This window comes from Lissotriton helveticus, chromosome 3_1 (assembly GCF_964261635.1).
Source record: "Lissotriton helveticus chromosome 3_1, aLisHel1.1, whole genome shotgun sequence".
NCBI classification, from domain to species: domain Eukaryota; kingdom Metazoa; phylum Chordata; class Amphibia; order Caudata; family Salamandridae; genus Lissotriton; species Lissotriton helveticus.
Window position 1 is genome coordinate 132,747,875 of NC_136061.1, and position 24,507 is coordinate 132,772,381.

The 24,507-nt window shown below is 44.7% G+C and overlaps 1 protein-coding gene across 1 annotated transcript in view; it reads right to left on the reverse strand.

Moving 5' to 3' along the window:
* The window catches only part of NIPSNAP2 (nipsnap homolog 2), a 124,850-nt gene that overhangs the window by 10,955 nt on the left and 89,388 nt on the right, over positions 1 to 24,507 (reverse strand). Inside the window, exons 5-9 of the mRNA XM_078679395.1 lie at positions 23,605 to 23,675; positions 22,398 to 22,538; positions 10,937 to 10,968; positions 723 to 817; positions 70 to 153 (exon numbers count right to left, since the gene is read on the reverse strand). Of these exons, the coding sequence (XP_078535521.1) occupies positions 70 to 153; positions 723 to 817; positions 10,937 to 10,968; positions 22,398 to 22,538; positions 23,605 to 23,675 (423 nt within the window). The remainder of the gene's footprint in view (positions 1 to 69; positions 154 to 722; positions 818 to 10,936; positions 10,969 to 22,397; positions 22,539 to 23,604; positions 23,676 to 24,507) is intronic.

Here is a 24,507-nt window from a genome sequence, read left to right on the forward strand (position 1 = left end):
TCAAAGGTACTGTACAAATACCTGCTCAGAAGCCATGTGAATAGATAAATAAACAGAAGAACATTTTACCTGTATAGTAAACGCACTCATCCCAGCCATCCTTCTGCCATGCAGAATTTCGTGTATCATCTCTACTTTGAAGGTCTGGATATGCTGTGGGGAAACCAGATCATCAAAAGAGGTTCAACTAAAAGTGAAAACATTTAAACAACACACCGACACAAGACAGTAGCTTAAATAACGCAGTTCCCCTATGTCAGCGTAATTCAAACTCAATATGCAACACCCAACAATACCAACTGCAGGAGGAAATCGTATACAAGAGCATGCAGGGATGGCAGACCCAACACGATACACAAAGTGATCTGTTCAACCCATTAAGTATGACTTAGAGTAGAACATCCTGGAACCATAGCAAAGGTAGTAGAGAGAAAATTAACTGTTTGCAATGGTTCTAAAATATATTAGTATACTGTCGCACTCTTACTACTAAAAACCTGCATTACAACATTGTCTCTCCAGTAGTCTGTCCCTCGCATTCACTCATTAATACCAAATAGAAAAAAAAAGATACTACCATCCAAAATTCTTTAAGATATTAGGGGGTGTGAGGCAAACCTTGGAGGTCATGACAAAGAAACTTTCTGAATAAATTATGTAAAGAAATAGTGAAGAATGTGGAAAGAGAATTATAAATATTCTGAACAAAATGAAATGTGTACCCCAGAGATGATGAACCATATATAACTGTCCAATCTGTGAAAAAAAGCCAGCAACTGCTTCATTATTGTCTTGCCGATAGCCAATAGCTCGAGCCCTGAAAGAAGAAAAGAAGGGATTTAGGAGTTCACAAAACATCATTTTCTGGGTCACATTTAGTTTAGCATTTGACAAAAGGAGTGTGTGATCTGCTTCAAACAAAACTACAAATTTTGAGCAGCTATCAAGTATTCAGATGTTTTGTAGACAATTGTAGATAGGCCAGCAGGAATAGCAAGAAAACTGATATTTCTAGATGGTATTGATTAACAGAAATACGACCCTGCCATAGAACATAGTTACTTACCTGTAATCTGTGATTCTCCAGTATTGGTGTCTTTCATAGGATTCACATGCCTGAATCATTCCCCGTCGTCGGAGTGGGAGTCCCACGGTCCATAAAAAAAGCAATAATATCCTTAGAAAAAACCTGGTAATAACCAACCAGGAAGTAAAGTAGCCCAAGCTACCAAAGAAAAAACTTCCACACTCATGACTATCCTAGTCATTTTGTATAGCCCAAACTGCAGCCAATCAGGCGACAGCACCCACCAGAAAGTCCTCCTCAGAGTCTCAGGCTCTCAGAATTCCTCGCACTGGAGTGAAGGTAATACCAACCTAGCCTAAGATCCTCTGAGGGGGAGGTGGGGGGATTGCATGTGAATCTATGAAAGGCACCAATACTGGAGAACTACAGGATTACAGGTAAGTAGCTATTGTTCTTCTCCTGTATTGGAGTGTCTTTCATAGATTCACATGCCTGAATCAGAGTAGATAGCAGTATATAATAATGCTTGGAAGACGCTATTTGTAGCATAAGACAGTGCATATGAAAGACACATAATCATATAATGAAATGCATCATTCCTAGAAGCAGGATACTTCATAGTCTTATAAGAATGTACATAATAATAATAATAATATTAGTAAACATGAAATAAGCGTTTGGAAAGCAATAAAGAGGAGGGAAACAGAGGCTCACCTTATCTGAAAAGATTACGCAGAACTGCTTGGCCCACTGAAGCATCAGTTTCGCTGGCTGCATCCAAACAATAATCCTTGGTGAAAGTATGCCTGCTGGCCCAGGTTGCTGCTCTGTAAATGTGCCGAAGAGGAACCCAAGCGAAAAGAGCAGTTGAGGAAGACATGGCTCTATTAGAGTGAGCCCTTGGAGCTGCCTGCAAAGGTCTTCCTGCTTGTATATGGCTGCAGAGATCCATCTTGCTATTGTTTCTTTAGAAACTGCATGACCTTGACGAATTTTTCGATAGGCGACAAACAACTGGTCAGATTTGCGTATTGTAGAGGTTCTTTGTAAATAGAACTTAAAACACCTTTTGATGTCTAATGTATGCAATGCCCTCTCTGCAGGGGATTTGGGTTAGGAAAAAAATGTCCTTAAGATTACTGGCTCGTTCAGATGAAAATCCGAAGGTACCTTAGGCATGAATTTTGGGTTAGTGCGGAGCATAACTTTATCGGACGTGAATTGTAAGAAGGGTGGATGGACCGTGAAAGCCTGGACATCACTGACCCTTCTAGATCAAGTCAAGGCCAACAAAAGTGAGACTTTCCATGTAAGAAATTTTAAATCCACTCTGTGAATTGGTTCAAAAGGGTGGCGCATTAATTGCGCTAACACTACATTGAGATGCCACGATGGCGGTGGACGACGCACCGGAGGAAACATTCTAGAAAGTACTTAAAAAAATTGCTGTATAAGTCTTGAAGAGTAAAGTGAAGAGGACCCATCCTGACGATATCTTGAAATGGCAGCTAGGAAAACTTTCAAAGTTGCGTGAGATAATCTCGATTTTGTCAGATGTAAGAAAAAAGGAAATATCGGATCTGTTCTTGCCTGAAAAGGATGAATCCCAGCCGATTGACACCAGATACAGAACCTCTTCCACTTAAGCCTGTATGTCTTTATCGTAGCAGGTTCTCTTGCTTTGGCTAGTACCTCCTTGCAATCTGCAGGGATATTCAGGTGGGCAAATTCAAGGTACTCAGGCGCCAAGCCGCTAATTTCAGAGATGTCGGGTCCGGATGGTAAATCTGACCGTCCTGAATTGAGAGGAGATCCGGTATTGGGCGAAATTGGATTGGTTCACATTCCGATAGGAGAAGGAGCTCGGTGAACCAGTATTGGCAAGGCCATAGGGAGGCAATAAGAATGAGGCGACACGGTTCTTTCTTCATCTTCCGGAGCACTCTGGGAAACAACGGTATCGGAGGAAAGGTGTAAGCATATATTTGAGACCAGTTGATCGAAAACGCATTCCCCTGAGAGTCTTTGTGGGGATGCCAGCTTGCAAAGGACAGGCATTTGCTGTTCTTCTTGGTCGCAAAGACGTTTAGATCTGGATGACCCCACTGTTGAAAAATCCGATCCACCGTAGGTTGATGAAGTTCCCATTCGTGGGTGGACACCGTTGTCCTGCTGAGAGTGTTCGCAAGAACGTTCGCCTTCCCCGGTACGTGGACCGCCAGAATATTGATTCTGTGACATATTGACCATGCCATATATCTTGGGCTTCCTGAGACAGAAGAGCCGATCTTGTCCCTCCCTGTCTGTTCAAATAGTGCATGCTTGTAGTATTCTCTGTGCGAACCAATACCGTGGCCCCTTGAACGATAGCCCGAAAGGACTTGAGGGCTAGGAAGATGGCTCTTAGCTCCAACAGATTGATGTGCCAGACCTTCTGTTGAGGACTCCATCTCCCGCTGACCGTCAGCCCTTGAAGATGTGCTCCCCAACCTTCGAAGGATGAGTCCATGGTGATTGTGAAGTTTGGCGCGTCTTGGAGGAACGCGCAATCCTGTTGTAAATTCTTTCTTTGAATCCACCAGCGAAGAGCACCTCAGGTGCAAGGGGTGATCCGGATGATGTCCTCGAATGAGCAGGAGACCTGCAGCCACTGAAGGTTGAGTTCTTCTTGAAGAGGTCTCATCCTGAGACGGCAATTCGGTATCAAAGGAATGCAAGAAGAAACCATCCCCAGAAAGGACTTGTACTGTCAAACTGAAACGGACTCTCTTGAGAGTAAGATTCGAGCCATGTTCTGTATTCTTTCTTGCCTTTCGTCCGACACAAAGGCTTGTACCAGCTGTGTGTCCAAGGTTGCTCCCAAGAAAGCTGGTCTTTGGGATGGTTCCAGCTGTGACTTGCGGACATTGATGGAGAGACCCAGTGACTGGAATAGAGACAGACACCGACGGATATGGTTGTCTGTGTCTGCGTAAGAACTCGCCTTGATAAGGCAGTCGTCTAAGTAGGGAAAAATCTGTATTCCCTCCAGCCAGAGGTATGCTGCTACCGGAGCCAAGACCTCTGTAAACACCCTGGGTGCTGAACGCAGTCCGAAGGGGAGGACCTTGAACTGAAAGTCCCTGCCAGCCACTCTGAATCGCAGGAATCTCCTGTGACGAGGTAAAATGGGGATGTGGAAATATCCATCTTGGAGGTCCAAGGTGGCCATAAATTCTCCCGCCGAGAGAAGATGCAGTATTTCCTGAAGTGTTAACATCCGGAACGTTAGCTTTTTCAAATACTTGTTTAGGGCCCAAAGATCCAGAATTGGACGCCACTCCCCAGACTTTTTCTTTATTAGGAAGAATCTGGAGTAGAATCCTGCTCCTTTCTGAATCTGAACAACCTTTCGATTGCTCCTTTTTTAGCACCAAATTTATCTGGGAAAATAGCTCTTTGAGATGAGCTGGAGGTGGGCCCCTTGGGGGGACGTTTGGAGGAAACTTTTCAAATTCGAGGGCATGGCCCTTGGCCACAATGTCCAAGACCCACCTGTCTGTTGTTATTGAGGACCATTTCGAGTAGAATTTTGAGATTTTTCCTCCAATTTTTATGGGAGACTGCGGCAGTAGCAGTGGCAGGCGATGGTACTCATTGTCTCTTATCCTTTCAGCGGTAGGCAGGCTTTCTTTTGTTTTGGGAATAATTAGTGTTGCGCTGGCTGTAGGACTGGTAACGTTGAGTTTGGTAACGTTGATTCCCGTGTCTGTAGGAGGACTGCTGATTATATCCTCCTCTAGTAGAGGACGATCCACGTCATCTCGCACCTCGAAAGGGCGGCTTCCGAAATTGTAAGGTGCCAAGGGATCTTGCTGTTTGTGTCCTTTTTTTATCGTCTGCAAAGCTTCCTCTACTTGCGGACCAAACAAAAACTCTCCATCGAAAGGCATATCTAATACCTTAGCTTGAACTTCTTGACGGAACGAAGTCGCTCTTAGCCAGCCTTGTCTACGCAAGACAGCAGCTCCTGCTAACTGCCTGAATCCAGTTGAAGCCACATCAACTGCAGAATCAATTATCTCAGCCGAGATCTTTTCACCTTCCTGCAATATTTTCAGAGCTTCTGATCTGGAGGGGTCTGCAAGCATGTTGACATATGGCGAGATGTCAGACCACATCTGTCGGTCATATCTGCCCAGAATGGATAATGAGTTGGCAGCCCGGACTGTAGTTGCTGCAATCGTAGACACACGCTTTCCAATAGCGTCTAGATGCCTGCCGTCTCTATCTGGTGGGGCTGCGATTGGAGAGAATGGATTTCTAGATCGCTTCTGTGCAGCCTCAATGATCACTGAATCCAATTTCGGATGTCCTATATGGCAAGCTGGGGACTTTTCAGGAGCCTTATATTTTTTATCTATCCTCTGCAGGATAGATGCAGGAGTAGATGTCGGAGGGATGGTCGGAAGCAGAAGCGAGGGGGCAGTATGGGGTGAATATTGAGAGGTTTATTAAGTTTAAAGATTGCTTATTGCGGGGTAAACTGTAGTCATGAGTGTCCAGTTAAAAAAAAAACAATAAGGGGAAATCCAAAAGTCCGGAAACAGGAAGGTTGACTCCAGGAGTGTAGGAAGGTCCTCTATGTCTGGATTGCAGCTTGGGTGACTCTTCAGTGTTGGGAAACCTATTACGGGTTTCTGTTGGTTCGGGGTCCCGGAGTGGCTCAAAATAAAGAGAGAGTAGACATTAGGATTTTGCTCTAAATATAAAAGGGGTTACCGTCACCACAACCATGTGCTATTTTTAAGGGAAAAATGTTTTGTGAGGGTGTTTGGGAATTTTTAAGTAGGAGGAGATTGCGAGGGTGCTCGAGGATTTTAAGGTGGGAGGGTGCTTAGCAGGACACGTTAAGGCTCAAAAGAAATACTCTTCCTCCAACCCCCCCCTTGGCAAATGAGGCAGACCAGAGTATTCAGGCTTCTAGTTCACCGCCAACCGCCCGTATCACACACACACCCACCCCTTCCCTAAAACCTGCTCCCCGACACGTACCAGCGCTGACCACAACTCTCCTGAGTTGTGGCGGCTCTTGCGTCCTCCGGGACCCACCAATCCTCCGTCCAGGTCTCAGGCTCGTCTTCTTCGAGCACGTCTGCTCCTTTGGCATCGTCCGTCCTTGGAGGGTCTTCCGCTTTGGTGACTACCGGGGATGCGTTGCTGTTCTTGGTATCTTCGGCGTCCTCAAGGTCTTGGCAATCCTCTTCCCGATTCGGCTCTGCTGACACACCTGTTTCTCCGGCTGTTCCGCTTTTCTGCGCGTCCTGATCTCTCGTCCAGCCTTCCGATTGGCTGTTGTTGCTGTTGGTTCTGCCTTCGTAGGCACGAACTACATCCGGGTTATTTCCGGCAGTCTGTGGGAAGCGGGAAGAGTTTGTTAGCTGTGCCGTCGGAAGGTCTTCGTCCCCTCAACGGTAAGGCACCCAGGCTGCTGTAGTCTCAGGTGTCGGTGTCTGGACCGTACGTTCGGCCCCGGACCCTAACCCTTCCTCACAGTATACATGACCTTAATTCCTTCTTTCCAGATGAAATCAATAATAGGAATAGATTTAACCTGCTTCCTAGGCTGGTCTTTGAAATCATAGAGGAAGCATTCCTGCTGTGTAATGTCCATGTCAATATGGAAACGTTTTGTAGCTCTTTCCATTAGAAGATGGAACCCTCCTACATCCACAGGAGGTGAATCAGCAGTTACCAGAGGTGAAGGAGAAGGTGTTTGGACTTGATAATCGTCCCACTCCGACATCATGGATTCGTCATCGACTTCCCCTTCTTCTCTTTCTTCTTCGTCAGAAGAATGTTGTTGTTCCTGCTGATGGGATGCTACAGGTGGTGGAGACCCTGGATGTCTGAAATCAGATCTAGGCGTTTGCACCACAGGTGTAGGAGGCACAGAGTCAGCTGACTCCGACGATGGAAAACGTCTATAATAGTCATTCAGCATGTGCTGTAGATTTGTTAGCAATGTTATTGGCATCTGAGCCGATGGAACATTAGTAACAGGCAATGCCATATGCTCAGGTGAATGTTGGTCGTCCTGCTCGTCCTCCTGGTATTTGATGTTTAATTCTGAAGGACTTGTAGCCGTCCCAAACCTTTCATCCATGTCAGAATCCTCCTCACTATCTTCAGAGTCCAGTAACTTGTCAGGGACCTGTAGAGGTACAGATTGAGGTGACAGTCGTAGAGGATATAAAGGTTCTAGGTTAGAACCGCGCCTCTGAAACAAGGATGACTTTGGTGTCGACATAAAAGCTGTGAACAGTGACCAAACCTGCATGGTGGTATATGTAGACAGTTGCGGCGTCGACGGAGGCCCCATCGACGGGCTCGTCGACGGGGGTTTAGATCCAGACAATGAAGAGGACCTCATTGACGATTGAGTTGTCCTCGTCAACGACGGTGTCCTCATCGACGAGCTCGTCAACGGCGGGATGTTCGTCAACGGCGATGGAGCAACCGTCGACGATGATGTCAACGAAGCTGTCGTCGACGGAATCTTCTTCAGCCTGGCCGTCGACAGGGCGCTGACGATGGCCGTCAACGATTCTCTCGTCGACGAGATAGGTCTGACAGCGACATAAACCATCGTCGACGGTGAAGACGCCGTCGACATTAACATCTCAGGCTTTGGAGAAGTACAAGTTACCGTAGACGTAGATGTTGCGTCGACCGGAATCTTCGTCGACAAAGGAGTTGACGACGGCGGCGTCGACGACAGGGTCTTTTTCTGAGGTAAAGTCTTGTCAGAAGTTGATTTTTGAGGTAAAATTTTTGTTGCTCTTCTCGGGGATGACATCAGTTTTGTCTTGTTAGGGGGAATAGATTTATAAGTGGAAGGCCCCTCAGATCCCTTAGAAGATTGTTGCTTCCTTACAATCTTGGCCCCAGGAGAAGATAACATCTCATCAGCAGCTCTCTTCCTGGAAGCTGCAGTAGATCCAGAGGCAATACTGCCCACCTCAGAAACAGGATTTTCTTGATCCTTGAGCTTTTGTAGCCACAAAAGCAAGCGGCCCTCCCTGTCCTTGAGGGTTTTCGGAGAGAAGGTCCTACAAATCTTGCAGTCCTTCACCTGATGGTCAGGGTACAGGCAGTAAATGTACCTCTAGTGGGGATCTTCTTTGAAAAGTCTGAGCTTACCACAAGAGTCACAAGGCCTGAATAAAGACTTCTTAGATGAAGACATCTTCAAATCCAGATACTTGAAGGAAATAGAGAAGTACTGAGCAGAGCTCAGGGAGACTCCCTTCACACAACGTGCGGTATAAAATCTGCAAGCCTGAGCCTCTGAGGAGGACTTTCTGGTGGATGCTGTCGCCTGATTGGCTGCAGTTTGGGTTATACAAAATGACTAGGATAGACATGAGTGTGGAAGTTTTTTCTATGGTAGCTTGGACTACTTTACTTCCTGGTTGGTTATTACCAGGTTTTTTCTAAGGATATTATTGCATATTATTGCTTTTTTATGTACCGTGGGACTCCCACTCCGACGACGGGGAATGATTCAGGCATGTGAATCTATGAAAGACACCCCAATACTGGAGAAAATAAGTTACTTTTAAGCAACAAACAAGGAACAGTGGCATTATAAATTGGCTCCAAATATTGGGGAACCTGGTAACCCAGAAAATCTGGGTGATCAATAGTGTTTAGAGAACATTGATTCCCTACGAAGAAAGCCTAAAGCCTGGCCCTTCCTGGTGTAACAAACAACATGCACGCATATCTGATATTAACAGAATCGACTGTGATCAAGAGGAATAAAAGAAATCCAGGCAAATATAGACTATACAGGTGCTCCAGTGAATGGTGCAGTGAAAGTGACATGTGAATAGATGTACCCTAAGAATGTGAACAAATTAGAAACACTTCAGATACATTTGCAATGTTAATCAATAATGTGTCTCTGAATTAGAGTACAATTGAGGCAAATATCAATAAATGTCACTCTACAAGTCAAAACACGTTGATGTTTCGACTCCGGCTAGTTATTTGGTAGGCATCTTCATCAGGATTGTTTGGAAACACCTACAAAAAATTTGATTTGAAAAATAGAGAAACTCATGAGGCCCAGCTAACCTTAGATTGCACAATAAATATCCAGCTGATGTGCATGTTGCAGTTATCAAAAGAATTGTGGGGGACTCGGGGGTATAAACCACCAGTCCATAGTCCATAATCTGCATAATGTTGTACAGAAAAACATACGGAGGTCCATTCTGTGGTATGGTTTGGCTCAATTCTGGTTGATTCGTTGACATTTGCATGCTCTAAGGTCATTTGTTCCTGATATATTGCAACACATTTTTTCTGAAGAACAATATATTGTTTATGGACTACAGACCGGGTGATTTATTCCATCCTACCCTAACCAAACTCCCCCCACCCCCTCAGTACCCCCCACACTCTTGCAACCTCCAGAACTCTTTTGGTAAGTGCAACAGGCCCATCAGTAGTTAATTTATTGTGCACTGCCATGAGCTGGGCCTCATAAGCTTCTCTATTTTCTGACATAATTTTTTGGAGGTTTTGCTAATCAGTCCAGGTGAAGAATCCGACCAAATAACTGATAGGGGCTGAAACGTTTAGAATTATTATTTGTAGACTGCCATTTATTGATCTTTGCTTGCACTGTACTTCCGAGACAAAATTGGAAGTAGTATTGTGAAATGGGTTCACAGTATTTCTACTTTCTTTGTTCACGTTTTTAGGGCACAGCTATTCACTTATGTTACTTTCACTGCACCACTAACTGGAGCACCCCTATATTATATATTTGTCTGAATTTGTTTCATTCCTTTTAAGGACAGTAAATCCTATCAATATGAGATATGTGTATGTTGTTTGTTACACAGGGAAGCTCAGGCTTGAGGCTTTCAATGAGGGAACCACTGTTCTCTAAATCATATTATGAATAACTGAGCAAACACTGAAAATGTTTGGCAGCCAAAAGCACAGTTATTCACAGTCCAATCGTTATCTAATTAGTGCAAGCCCTTAGGCCATTGTGCCATTTATACCACAGAATGCCTGAATTAATAAATTGCAAATATTTATGGTGACAAAATATTTATAACAAATTGTAATCGCTTGTTTTGCTATCCCACATAATTATCATTCTACAGCATGCAAATAATCATCCTCTAGAATCAATATCAGTAACAGCTTTAATGGACAAATCGATAAACCAACATTGGGTTCAACTCTGTGAAAGGCAGATGGAAATCTGGCTGATAGAACATATTGCATATTAATTTGAAAATGAAACTAAACTTTGGTTTTTTGAATTGCATTATTTCAGAAATGTTCCTAATTCTTCAATTTTTTTTTTTTTTAGATTAAAGCAGTGTAGATTTAGCTAGCTGGAATGTTTTTATTTATTTTTGCATCACATTAGAAATGTACCTTTTTGTAACTGCCTTTATACGAAATAAAATATAAAATGCAATGTATACACGTTTGACCAGGGTTATTTCCAAACAAGGTTATCATTCCAGTCCTTAAAGAGAAAGTGAATAAAAATGCACAACAGGTAAAAAAAAAATACAAATCAGTCTATCTTGAGTTTCTGACATCATTAAACTTTATATGCAAACTATTTAAATAGCTTCTAAAAATGTTTTAAATAAAAGGAACACCGAGATACGCAAATTGCTGTGCACATATCATACCCATTATTATTGTAGCATGCATTTGTAATTGAACGAGAACTCTCGGCAACCAAAAACATGAACATAGAATTTGTGTTCTCCCACATAAACTTTGCTATTTTACAGGGATTTACAAAGAGATAAATACATTTCCGATAAAAGTAAAAGTAAATCAACTACATTTCTTAAAGGTGTGAATGCAACACCACAAACTCACCAGTTGTTGCCCCATTCAATCATAGTTCCAGGCTAAAAGAAAAAGAAAATAGCCAAACATCATACCTAGGCGTCAACATTTAGGTATTGCTACAGACTGTTTTACTGTCTGGTAGATCTATTGTTACCAGTATCGTAATAGATACCTAATGTAGGCTTCCAGTTTACCCTTTGCCCGGCTCCATATTTTGATTTGTGGAGTTCTATCATTCCATTGCTTACATCAGGAAACTATTTTTCGGTTACGTGTTTCCCTATTTCTTCACTTTTCGACAAGAAAATAAGGCCCCTCCATTTCTCCTTGTGCATCTGTATCTTGTTGCTCTCTTCCACCCCTCTTTTTCCCCTGTATGTCGGCTCCTCCTGTGTGCCCACCTCCCTCTTGCGTCCAATTGCTCAAAAGCTCCATCTCCCTTTCCTCTCTGCTCGCAACCTTTTCCAATGCATTCCTGTTACAAGAAGGGGAATATGAGTACAGTGGGTAGGTTAGATCAAAATACAATACATGTTTACTATCTCTACAAGTCTAAAACATGTTTTAAACACTTATTTATGGGCAACTTTCAGAACGCAGATTGTTTTTGGGACTTCACCTGCTTCTGCAACTGCTAACAGCCCAAGCAAGCACTGTGTTCACTTGCACATGCAGCCTACAGTAAATGAATTTAATGCCGTTTCGGTCAGTCCCAGGGAGGCCAGTGAAGGTACATCAGGCTTTTAGTATCAGTACTCTAGTTCTTTGGTAGCGCTGTATATTAAAGCATTCGCTGTTCAGTCTTGAACAGCAGCTTTGATGCAGCTAGAACAGTCACTATGGAGCAGCTGCGGTGGTCACATTTGTGATGGTGGATATTTGCCCAGAAAGGGCCTTCATTTTTTAACCAACTGTAGGTCTTATGTACAGGTAAAGCCAACCTGTTGCTCCAAGTACAGTCCCTGAGCCGATCAGTTAATTTTAACTAGCTCTCCCTACCTTCGGTTCTTAAAGTACTTTAAAAATGTAAGCAAAGTGAAAGCCGGTTTAATTTTTAAGACCATCCTCTTTAAGATTGGGAGGTAAATCCTGAGTATGGGAACAGCCCAATATCTTCAGGGCTGTTGGAGTTTGTGACTGCATTGTAGATTTAGAACTGTAATGATGGTTTACACAGTGTGGGCCAATGAACATACTGGAGTGTATGAGACAAGTCCGCCTTTCTCTAGTATTTGCTTTCAGTCTATTTTCTCATTTCAGCTCCACACTTTAAATTCTATGTTGCTTTTTTTCCCCCATATGCAACTCCATAGGAAAAATTAGCTAACCATAGAGATAAAAAATGGCTGAACAGTATTAGACCAAATTTGGCAGAAAGCTACAGATCTATCCAGGAACCATGCTTTTGAGATATGGTATAAATCTGTTCAGCCATTTTAGAGAAATGAAGAGAACAATGTATAGCTATCTGATGCCATTGGTAGTCCTGCAGGGAAAAAAATGTAGATTGGTCAGGTCCTCAGGAGTCGCACAGGACTGCATGATGTGAATAGTGGCCACAACATGAAGAAACATGTTGCAAACACATTACTGGACTTGGGCCGCAGGGCCAGAAAATACTTTTTTTATGAACAATTTTATTGATGGTTTTGCAGCAAAAACATTACACAGCGCAGTACAAGAGTTGATCCGTGTACACGCACGGCTTGACAGCAATCTCAGATATCAATAGTATACAACAGTGAAATATCATATCAATAAACCATAATAATTACACCGTTTCCCCCATTACCTTCATGTTGCTTCCGACAGCCATGTGTCTCAAAAATTGTCTTCTCTTGCTGCGCGCACCAGTCCACCGCTGTGTGCCAACCTCTAACATTCGGTGACTTTTCTCGATTCCTGACCCGGGCCACGTCTCGCTTAGCAACTAAGCAAGCGGTCCCCAGAAAGGAGCACTCAGCCCTAGGGGCCCCTTACCTCCTCAATAAGCCCTAGTAAAGCAACAGGGGGCGTCAACTCCAGTTGGATGGTCTAGGGCAGTGGATAATATTCGACCCACCCCCTCCCAAAAAGGCTTCAGTACCAAGGACTCACAGGCAATATGGAAAAAGTCTGCCTTGGGAAGCACGAAAGCCGCTCACGCTTTGGAGTGTACATGTTATAAGTGCCTCGGGCTGCTGTACGACATGTGCAGGTATTACCATGCTCAGCCGCACCGAGATCGCCAGCTCCCTAGGTGCCATGCATACCTCTCAAGTCATCATGATCCAGTTCTCCCACCCAGGACGCCCGCCTCTGCTTGACCTTCCCAAGACCATCCGGGGATGGATTACTAAGAAACTACCGAAGTGGCCCTCTTACCTGGCCGCCACAAGAAAAGTTTTGCCTCCAGCGGATTGTATTCTGGCAGGGACTCACTCGGGAGTGTGTGAGCTAGCAAGGCATGGCGTTATTAGAGGTACCAAAAGTACAGCAAATTAGACAGTGAGTACTTGTCACCCTTGTAGACATCTCCCAGGTATGCGATCCCATGGCAGAAAATCTTCCAGCGTCAAAAGTTGACCTAGCCATGTTCCTCGTGCAAAAACAACAGTTGACGGACAGAATGCAGAACAATGTCATACATTCACCCCAGTACAGCGATCTGGGCCTACATCCATCCTTTTATTACACTGCACACCACCCCAGTTCAGACATGGCCATATGCAAATCAGTCTTGACCCTGTGCCTCATGGGAACATACTAGCCCGAACTGCCAAGCCATGTCTTCCCTGGACCGGAATCAACCATCCTAGGACCGGTTTCTGGCTATCAGCCGTCATCAGCCAGGATAGCTCGACTCCAGTGGTGTGGAGAGCACGGGACTCACATCTGAGCATACCCGTCCCACTCGGGGTGACAAATGCAAAAACAATAGTTGATGGACAGAATGCAGAACAATGTCCTACATTCACCCCCGTACAGAGATCTGGGCCTAAATCCATAGTTTTTTTTGCACTCCACACCACCCCAGTTCAGACATGGCCATATGCAAATCAGCCTTGACCCTGTGCCTCATGGGAACAGTCCAGCCCGAACTGCCAAGCCATGTCTTCCCTGGACCGGAATCATGTTCCTCGCCACAAAGGAGTCGTCTCGGTGAGGCAATGGTCCCAACCAATAAGGCGAAGAGCCGCTCTCTAACAAGTGAGGGATACCCGCGTGCATGAAGACTATGTACCAGGTAATGTGCCCCATAGAGGAGATCAAGCAAGCCATCCATACCCAGTGAATATATTTCCAACCGATATGCGGTTCATCCCATCCCCTGGTGAGCCAGTCGTTAATTGGCATCGTGTGTGCTGCCAACTGGTATAACTATAGATCTGATAAACCTAGGCCACGGTAAAAAGGAGATTTGTGCAGGGAGTGAAATGTCGCCTTATGCCGACCCCCAGACTACCAAAGTTAGCAATATTAGCAGTCCTAGAATTAAACCATTTCCGGGGAATGCAATACAGAGAATTACCCAAAATGTTTAAATAGCAGGGGAGTAGTTCCGTATCCAATGGGGTTAACCCAGTACCCCTATGAACCTGGGCAGCAAATCAATATTTATCAACAGTTGGTTCATACGGGTGCAATGTATTTCTTTCACTATCTCAGAGATATATGTAGCATTCAAATGACACTTTACTTAATAAAGGTATTTCAACAAAAAATTCTTTCTAAAAAACAGAATCCAAACCATCTATATCTTCATGTAACGTTTTATGAATTGTACTCATTCATGTATGCTTCAAATATTCATCATTTACAAAAAGGCTGAAAGGTGAACAATAAGAGCAATTCGTGACATTTAGTGCTCTGTGCTCACGGCGCAAGTGTGACCAACAAAATGTACAGGTATTATTTACAAATGGGACATAAAAAGAGGATTTATCTTGGCCTATATTCTCCACTATTCAACTGTATACTGCCTTTGTCAGTATTCAATACAGGATTTGCCGTAATAGGTCCACTATATTGTACGTCGAAGTTTCGACCCTCTGGAAGCGCACTTGAGGCGTCAAGGCGGGTCTTCCTCAGGACTGTGTGGGACGGGGAGACAGCCTTCTACTTTTATGCCCAGCCGGGCATATGGTGGTGAGGGAACTGTGGGAATCAGCTCTGTCGGTGCGACAGCCACTTGTGCCCCCGACGGTGACCTCGTTAAATAATGCGTACTTAATTATGCCAGCAATTGCTCCTTTCTCAATTACGGTCTAGAGCATCACCCTTCACCTCCACTAAACAGGATATGCCTTCATCAACCTGAAGCCCGGTTGCCTCACCGTATAAATCGGAGAAGTGTCAGGCAGCGGGCCCTCATCGCCAATGCTCTCTTAAAAACAGAAGCATGTCATCCTTGCATGGTGCTAGCCGGTTTTCAAGGCCAACCTTCAAATTCCAGCCTGAAACCGGAGTGTGGCAGCGTATCTGCTGAGTTAGAGGCTCCATCACCAATGCAAAAAGCAGAGGGGACAATACAATGGACACCCCTGGTGCATGCCCCACTCAATGGGAAATGCAGGATCAGAACCCCATTCACCTGAGCCTTCGGAGAGTGGTAGAGAAGACAAACCATACAACGGTACCCCTCCCCCATACCAGCCTGACAAAGAACTCCATCCATGACGGCCCATGGCACAGTATCAAAAGCTTTCGTAAAATCAACACGAGGACCAGATTGCCACTGAGCTCCGATACCCGGGACAGCACTACATGGACCCTCCTAATACAGTGACGCGAACTATGGCCAGACATGAATCCACATTGATCCGGGTGGACAATATAGCTGAGCAGCTCGGTCAGGCCTGTCCTAACACTTTAGCATAGATCTTAATTTCAGGGTTGATCAACGAAATCAGGTGGAAAGTGGAGCATTGGCCCCTAGGAAGACGTTCCTTGGGCAGGTCCTTCTCTGGCGGAAAGGACCCCTGCTCCAAGGCGGTTGTATAAAGATTCAAAAGGTGAGGAAATATGATTTGTAGTACTCAATAGGGTAACCGCCTGTGCCGGCCATTTTCCCGCATTGCAACCCAGACACCGCGGCAGTTAATTCCTCAATCGTTAGGGCTTGGTCCAATACTTGTGCCAAGACACTGGGTATAGTCGGCAGTGGTATGGTATCCAAAAGGGGATTGGCAACCTCTGCTAGTGGCGGAAGACAACGCGAGTATAACCCTCAGTAGAAATCAGCAAAGGTATAGGCAATTGCCGAAGCTCCTCCTGGGGACAACCTGATGAGTCCCGAATCACCAGAACTATTCGGTCAGATACCCCATGGGTGGCCACCCAGTACAACGATTTGCCTGGTTTGTCCCCCGAGGGGTACACCCTCTGAGAGTAGGCCTTCCAAAATTGTCTGGCCTGTTCCAAGGAAATCTGCTCCAGTTCAGTCTGGTATATAAGAAAAGGGGTCCCAGTGTATGGAAGGGATTACATAAACAGGGGGGAAAAAAAAATCATGGAACATTTGCAACAGTTTTCAAGAAGCAAAAACTTGACTCGGGGAGGGCATGAAATGACAAGGCCAGAGTCTGGCCTTGTCATTGCATGCCTCCCCCGAGTCATGTTCTTAGCTGCCAATGGCGTCCATAGTAACCATGGCGCCAGGTGCAGTCTTTCTTTACTCTCCTACACGCTTTCGACGTCACGCTAAATCTGAGCGTGCACGCTAGAAGCGGGCACTTTGCCCTATTTATTTTAGTGAGGAGCACAACAACGGTTGCACTCATGGACACAGTTTCGTGATCAAGCAGGTAAGCCGCTGCTCTGTTTCCCCGTACTGTCACACGATGGCGCCCTAACACTTCGGTGTAGCCTTTAATCATGCTTTTTCCTTAGCGTACTTAGTAGGTTTAAGATTGAGCCCGTAAAATGTTTAGCGTTTCCAGTTGATCTCACAGTTTGCTGACGGACGAGTTCAGCATTCATTGGACAACTCTCTGCCCTAGCTTTTATTTAATATAGCGTTTTGATACACATTTATTATTCAGATATGATACATTTACCAGCACGTAGGGCCGAGAGCATTGTCTTTTAATTAGTGTCATGAACGCATGCTACTTGAGACACATCTTGCACTTTGCGGGGTGGCCTCCCTATGACTGCGTGGACTTTAACCGCGGTCCCTGCAGTTCCACGCAGTCTTCAGCATTTTTGCTAATGCCTTACTCATATTGCCACTCGATACATCCAAGAAACCACCCGGTTGTCCCTCTGTTTTAGTACATGTTTTCACGTTAACAATTTAGTGTCAGTTGACCTTCGCTTTAATCTTTAAGCTGTGTTGATGTGTCGCAATGTAATTTCAGCTCAATGATCTTTCATTCAAGAATTGGTTGACCCACAGGTTAAACTAGAGTTGTTTGTTTGCTCCTCCCCAGATCCATTCTGTTCTTCTTCCCAGACTAATCCCGGATCCTCATAATAAACCGTGTGTTCATTCAATACTCCCGTTTCCTACTAAGAAGGAATACGCTACCACGATTGCCTTTGTGCCCCCGTTTTGGCGCACAATCAGTAAGTGCAGCATGGCCTAAAACCTTTATTCATTATCACACTGTGTGCCGGTTATCCGGCTAATGGTCACCTTTATTGTTTAGGTGACGTCTCCTTTCTCTGCCACAAATCATTGAGGAGCCCTGGAGCCCCGTATTATCCCAACAAATGAACTGTGAGAGGTACCCCCATTCCCTTCGCTGCCGTCATGGTAAGACAAATTACTTAGCTCAGTTCACTGGGATTCCTTTTAACATTTTTAAATTTCACTGTATATGTGCGGGTTCTAAAAAACACACCCCTTTCTCCCATAGGTGCCCCTTTTCCCTCTCACACCACATCAGTCCTGATGAAGACCCCAGCAGTAAGGTCAAAGACACCTACGGTCAAGGGGTGGAAACGTCGACTCTTGAATACCTGCCAGTAACCATTCAACAGTGATTTAATAACTGTGATATTGTGTGTTATATGGCTTTATACTTTTAGTGTTTAGACGTGGGCTATTTGGTATATAAACATCTGTATACCTGAACTGTCTGTGATTTATTGTCACTATCTTTCAACCACCCTACCCTTCACTAACTACCTTGCACTACCCAGCCCCCTTCGGGCACCGCCTTTGTGAATTTTCCATGACACGGTTTCCCTAAAAATGACATGTGTATTTTTGAATTTCCACCAATGTGATTAAATAACATTGTGTGTTAATCTATTGCGTTTTTGCTTCTTGAAAACTGTTGCAAATGTTCCATGATTTTGTTTTTCCTTGTTTATGTAATCCCTTCCATACACTGGGACCCCTTTTCTTATATACCAATTAGTACCCAGGTCTTCCGGATTTACCCTTTTTTGTAACCAGTTCAGTCTGGGCCGCGGGCAGGAGGCGACGATATTGCCTGGTATCCCGGTGGCGAAGAGCCACTTCCAACCATGCTATCCGGGTTTCCAAATCTGTCAGGCACGCCAGACGGTACACCTCGGTCCGCCGAAAGTGGTCTTTAATTTAGCCTCTCAAGAATGGCTTACTAGCCGCTCATGGTGTCGCCGCCGATGCTACAGAACCTGCGTTACGAAATTTCACCTCTACTAAGGTCTGACATGCAAGAATCTGAAAGTACCATGCATTGAATCTCCAGGCCGGCCGTACGACAGCAAGTGGAGTTACCTACCAAAGCAACAGCAGAGCGTAATCGGAGAGATACCGAGAGGAGATCCGCGGCCGGCAACCACGTCAGGTCTATGCAAGATTCTGCCACATGCACTGCAGATCAGTGGATGTAAGCCCGCTGAGTGGGATGCCAGGAATGCCAGGCATTGCAGAGGCCTAGGAAGTCTGCCCACGAGGAATGCCTGGCTGGGTATGGGGAGGAAGAGGCGTCCAGGACCGGGTCCGGAAGAAAATCAAAGTTTTCTCCCATTATTTTGATGCCCTGAGGGAGAGTCAGTCAACAAGGGATTTCAGCGACTGCAGGGAAGGCTGCAGTAAGGGCGGTGGGATATAACAGGATATAAAATTAATGTGCCTCGCTTCCAACTGGCCCCAATACCCATGTAGCAACCCTAAGTGTCCGTGCAGTGTGCTGTAACTGCCATGGGAAGGGATTTGTGTAGTAATATAGCGACTCCTCTGGAGCCGTATGTAAAACCTAAGTGGTAGACCCTTTCGTGGCCTAACCGGCCCAGGAATGGGTAATTCTTACCTAATAAATGGGTATCCTGCAGGAGAATGACTGCTGGCCTGTGGCGTTTAATATATCGTGGTACAAAAGGGCGTGGTAATGGACGGAGCATCTGAACCAATCAAACACTCTCACCCAGTCAAAAGATCTGGGTTTAATCCATCACCATTCTTTAGCCCACTCTGCCACCCCAGTTCAGACATGGCTATATGCAAATCAGTCTGACCATGTGCCTCATGGGAACAGTCCAGCCCGAACTGCCAAGCCATGTCTTCCCTGGACCGGAAACAAGCTTCCGAGGACCGGTTTCTGGCATTACAGCCGTCTTCAGCCCGGCTTGCTTGAATCCAGTGGCAAAGTGAGCAAGGGACTCACGTCTGAGCATACCCTGCCACACTTATGGTGGCCAAAAGCGGTACAAAAGGGGGTGGTAATGGACGGAGCATCTGAACCAATCAAACACTCTCACCCAGTCAAAAGATCTGGGTTTAATCCATCACCATTCTTTAGCCCACTCTGCCACCCCAGTTCAGACATGGCTATATGCAAATCAGTTTGACCATGTGCCTCATGGGAACACTCCTGCCCGAACTGCCAAGCCTTGCCTTCCCTGGACTGGAAACAAGCTTCCGAGGACCGCTTTCTGGCATTACAGCCGTCTTCAGCCCGGCTTGCTTGAATCCATGCTCAGACATGGCTTGGCAGTTCGGGCTGGACTGTTCCCATGAGGCCCAGGGTCAGACTGATTTGCATATAGCCATGTCTGAACTGGGGAGGCAGAGTGGGCTAAAGAACGGTGATGGATTAAACCCAGATCGTTTGACTGGGTGTGAGTGTTTGATTAATTCAGATTCTCCGTCCATCACCAGCTCCTTTTGTACCGTTTAATATATCGTAACACAGCAGATCGCTTAATGTGATCCAGGAGACCATTCACATTCCAAAAGAGTACTGTTTTCTGAAGAGGGGCTATGGCGCAGCAGAAAAAAACAAGTAGGGTCTCCACCCAACAAGATTAGACAAGAGACCCCAGTAACCTGGATTGCTGATCCTTTGTGAGCGAACCATTGTTGAGCCTAGTAGCCGCTGTTAAACTAGATGGGAATAACATTGGCAAGACTAAACAGACAGAGATAAACTAGGCTCAAAAGCCCCGAAAAACTACCCTTCCCCCAACATCCTCCCTTCACACACCTCTAACTGTGGGAGGGGGGTTATAAACCACTGTGGTCCATAGGTACCCATACAACAGGATATAGTGCCTGACAAAAAATTATACCTCATGAAAATGTACTTGGCCTCCAGTGTCCCACAAAAATAACACCCAGAGCAGAAGGCCAGCCATATCAGCCAAGATTCACAGCAAAAGAGGAAGGTAAGCCAGCACACCCCCATCACCCCCGGTACACACTCCTAGTCCATCTTCCACAACGTGAACAGCATTGTAACTCCTAAGGAAACATCCAGGTCAAGGCAGACCAGAGAGTTGAGGCGAGGAGCCCAAGCCCACCTCCGCAGAGAAGGGGGACAGTTTATTTCCAGGCATTCACAGTTTGAACCAGTCATCCAGCACACTAGCTAGGCCCATATGTTCCACGGATTCAGGCAGGCTAATGAGTCTAAGATTATTACGCAGCCGCAGTGGAATGTCGGGGTAGTCAGTCCTGCTCCTCCGTTACCATCAACGAAGGAAGGGCGCCTCTCCGTCTCCACCGGCAATGGAGGGCCTACTTGGGCCCACCCCCAGCAAGGCTCAAATTCACAGGGCAGCTCTACACCTTGCGGCAAGCGTAGTCCAGCACTGACCGTTACCTGCCACCACCCGGTCCCGTTGGCAATTTCAGGCAAGTGGGGAAGCATTCTACTTCGGGGCCCACTGCCAAGAGCACCTTAGTCCAGCTGGCCATTTTCACCCGTCTCAGAAGAGAGGGTGGTCCCAGCAGAGGCCCCGCACTGCAAAAGGCCTTCACTTTGCTGCGGTAGCAGCCCAGCATTACTAAATCAAGTCAAGGAATGGTTCTTTCAACACGCAGAGCCTTGTAAGGAGCCATCCGAAGCAGGAATGATGTAGTTGTCAGGCAGGATGACAAAAGATCTGCCTTGGGCAACAGGAGCAGTACTAGAGGTCGACCCCATCTCTGCCGCCTGAAAATATTTACAAAAAAATTCAGAATGGGGAAATTGTGGTGGTACCCTGACACAATAGCCCTGGGAGTGCGGGGGGGAAGGGGTCCTTAGACGGGTGACTGTGTTATGTGGTCCCAGAGGGATCCCCCGACGGGCCAAGAAGCTTTTTTTGGCATCATCACACTTTTTTTGGCTCATCATGGTCCTGCTGGACCTAGACCCAGAACAGCCCCTACCATGTGAACTAACTGTTTTGTTATTTCATGTTATTTTTATATAGAGCAGGCTCAAGAGGTTGCTTATACCGCAAAGCGATTCACTGAACATTTTAAAATGAGACAGAGCGACATTTAATTGGAAAGGCCACCTGTAACTCATGCTTTTTTAGCAACTAGGGACAGACAACTTTAAAAGCCTGTTGCGAGTTCCAGTTCTTATGTAATCAACCCCGGGCAATTACTCTGTGCCACTGACTTTATATTATGGATTTGGCGATATGGCAAAGTAGATCCTTATGCAGGCAGCGTAAATCTGTCAGCAGCAGAAGCAGCTTCTCCAGCCCTGGCAGACGCTTCACACCGCTAGCTGCTCTCCAGTGGCAACTCAATGAAGAGCTTTTCACACATGCAATCTAGATTGTTGACTTTGCCAATGTGTGTTTAATATGCCCCTCAACTGTTATCAGGGTCCATCAGGGAGACACTAGTGTTCCACATATACAAGTCTTTGTGACGTGTGCAAGGCTGAGTGTATGCACTGGCTAGGAGCAAAGACATCTGAATGGAATATTGTTTTTTGTTCAATGAAAACAATGCAGTGACAAAAGGTGCCATTCTGTGCAACTGCCACTCAAAGTATGGCGGCAAGACGGTGCTTTATAATTAAGAGTATGTTCCTGAAGTAATGTTCTCAAGGTACAAGAGGCTTGGCCAACTACTTTAGAATGAGAGGAGGGTAGTGATGGCTTCACTGTCTTCACACAGGAATATTTTCACTAGCGCTACAACCTGTGGAACCCTAGACAGGCTTTCAAGTGATAGGATGCCTTGGCTTATAATTGTATAGTTGTATTTTTGCATGGCATCAAGAAATACTTTCAAAACATGGTTCTACACAGCTATTTAAGGAAAGTGTTCTATATCGGTCACACTTACTCGCAGTTGATATGATCTCAGTTCATAAATATTCGGTCCTTCCCTAGGTACTGGCTCATTCCAGAAGCTGAATTCCAATAGAAGCTGGTTCTTGCGAGAAAGAAGCATGTTTCCTCTCTCTTTACGAAATTCTGTAAACTCCTTTAAAATGGGAGAAAAAAAATACAAATTACATTTTAGAAATACATTTGCGCATTGCTATCAGCCTTATATAAACGGCTACACTGCCCCACAATTCTTATGTGCATTATGCTTTTAAGAAATACTGAAGACATAATATTTGATATGGTGATTTTTTTTGTACTTTGCGACACACGCTCCAACTTCTTGTTGGATTCTTCAGAGGAATTTGCAAGATGTGGTCTAGATTTTGACTGACTGGGAAGAACACGACTGGAAGAGAGGCCCGCAAATCTTTAATAGCGGAACTCAACTGTGAAAAAGCATGAGCTCAACCAGGATGATGAAGCTAAGATTGCAAGATGAGCCTTCCCGCAAAAGTAAGACCGAATATGATAGCAGAACGTCAAATCAAAATCGACACAGGAATATAGTATGCTAATTTAATATGTTTATTTTTGATTTTAGGAACTTAAGTACATGTACCCTTGATAAAGGGTACAATTAATAATGAAACTTAAGGATTCGATAGAAAAATAAATGTTTTACATTAGACTGGAGGAATTGCAATGTTTAGTGTAGAACGTACATGAGACACAGAAGAAACATTATTACTCTAAATGTTTCCTGACTGGGTGCCCTTATTTAGGCTTTTAACCCCTTAAGTGCATCCGTCTGCCGTAGGCCGTCGCCAGAACCACCTGGCTGGTGCGGAATGTTCGAAGCAGCTATAGTGTTAAATAAAACTGTTACTACATTAGTTTGAGAGATCAAAGAGATGACGTGCATGATTCTGGTTTTCAGATATTCAGTTTTAACATTTCAAAATTATTGTTTTGTTGAAATAATCTACTTTTTAAATTAAACACTTCTTTTCTGTGAGACAAACCAAACAGTGAGCTACTGGCTTTACAATTCCGACCCCCGTTATGCACAAATTGCTTTTCAACCAACATTATTAATGGGGGGTAACTCTTCTAAGAGGAATTAATGTACCAACAGGATGACTGTAAATACACTGAAATGACAATATATCTTGGTCACAGAAATTAAGATTTGATTATAATAGATATTATTCAGATCTAACCTGGTTTTTTCGGAGTTTACTCATCACTTCAGTGAGAGCTGGGTACCCCCCCTCGTACCGCCAGAGATGCACTAAAATATATTCATGAAAAAATAGTTATATTAATTTAGAACATTTTCAATTGAGAAATCATTCACCCACACCGCTACAAATAACTCCACTTTTCCAGGGGTTAAACAAACATTTAACATGCTGTCATGCAGAGCAGATTCCTCTGACAATACCTTAGTTCCTGGAGCATTTCGAGAACCTAGCTACCTCGCAAAGAGTTATTTTCAATACCAGCAAAAACTGTAGAACATTAGAAGCATATGATATCAATGGGTTCTTAGTAATATATAGGCTAGTGTTGAACAGGGATAACTAAAGAGCTCAAATGTGCTCAGATTGGCTGTGGCAGAAGTAGAAAATTAAATATAATTGTAAGAAATTCTAAAATTAAGAAAAACATGGAAAGATATAACTCTTAAATGTAAAATAATTATCAATGGACAATAGATACATCGTCTCCCCATACGACTGGGACAGCTGCGTTGAAATGAGTAAAATAATCCTAAAATCAGTCTTTAAAAATCAACCAGAACTATATGCAGAAATAAGCAGACACAGCAGCTAGATAGACTCTCCCCTTCGAAATCACCTCAGAAGAAACTCTTAATTCTCACCTAATCCTTGTAGTATATAGAGCTTCCAAGGACAAACTAGGGTGTCTCAGTTCCTAATGCTTACGAAGCATTAGCATCATGTGTCCATTGGAAAGAAAATGGGGGTTAAAAAATTCTTAAGCATAGATGACTTCAACACCCAGCTGGAGTATGGGAATTTCAACCCACTCCTAGAATTTATAATCATTTTGAGGGTGCTGCAAATCCACAATATATATCTTTTACAGGTTTTGAAACC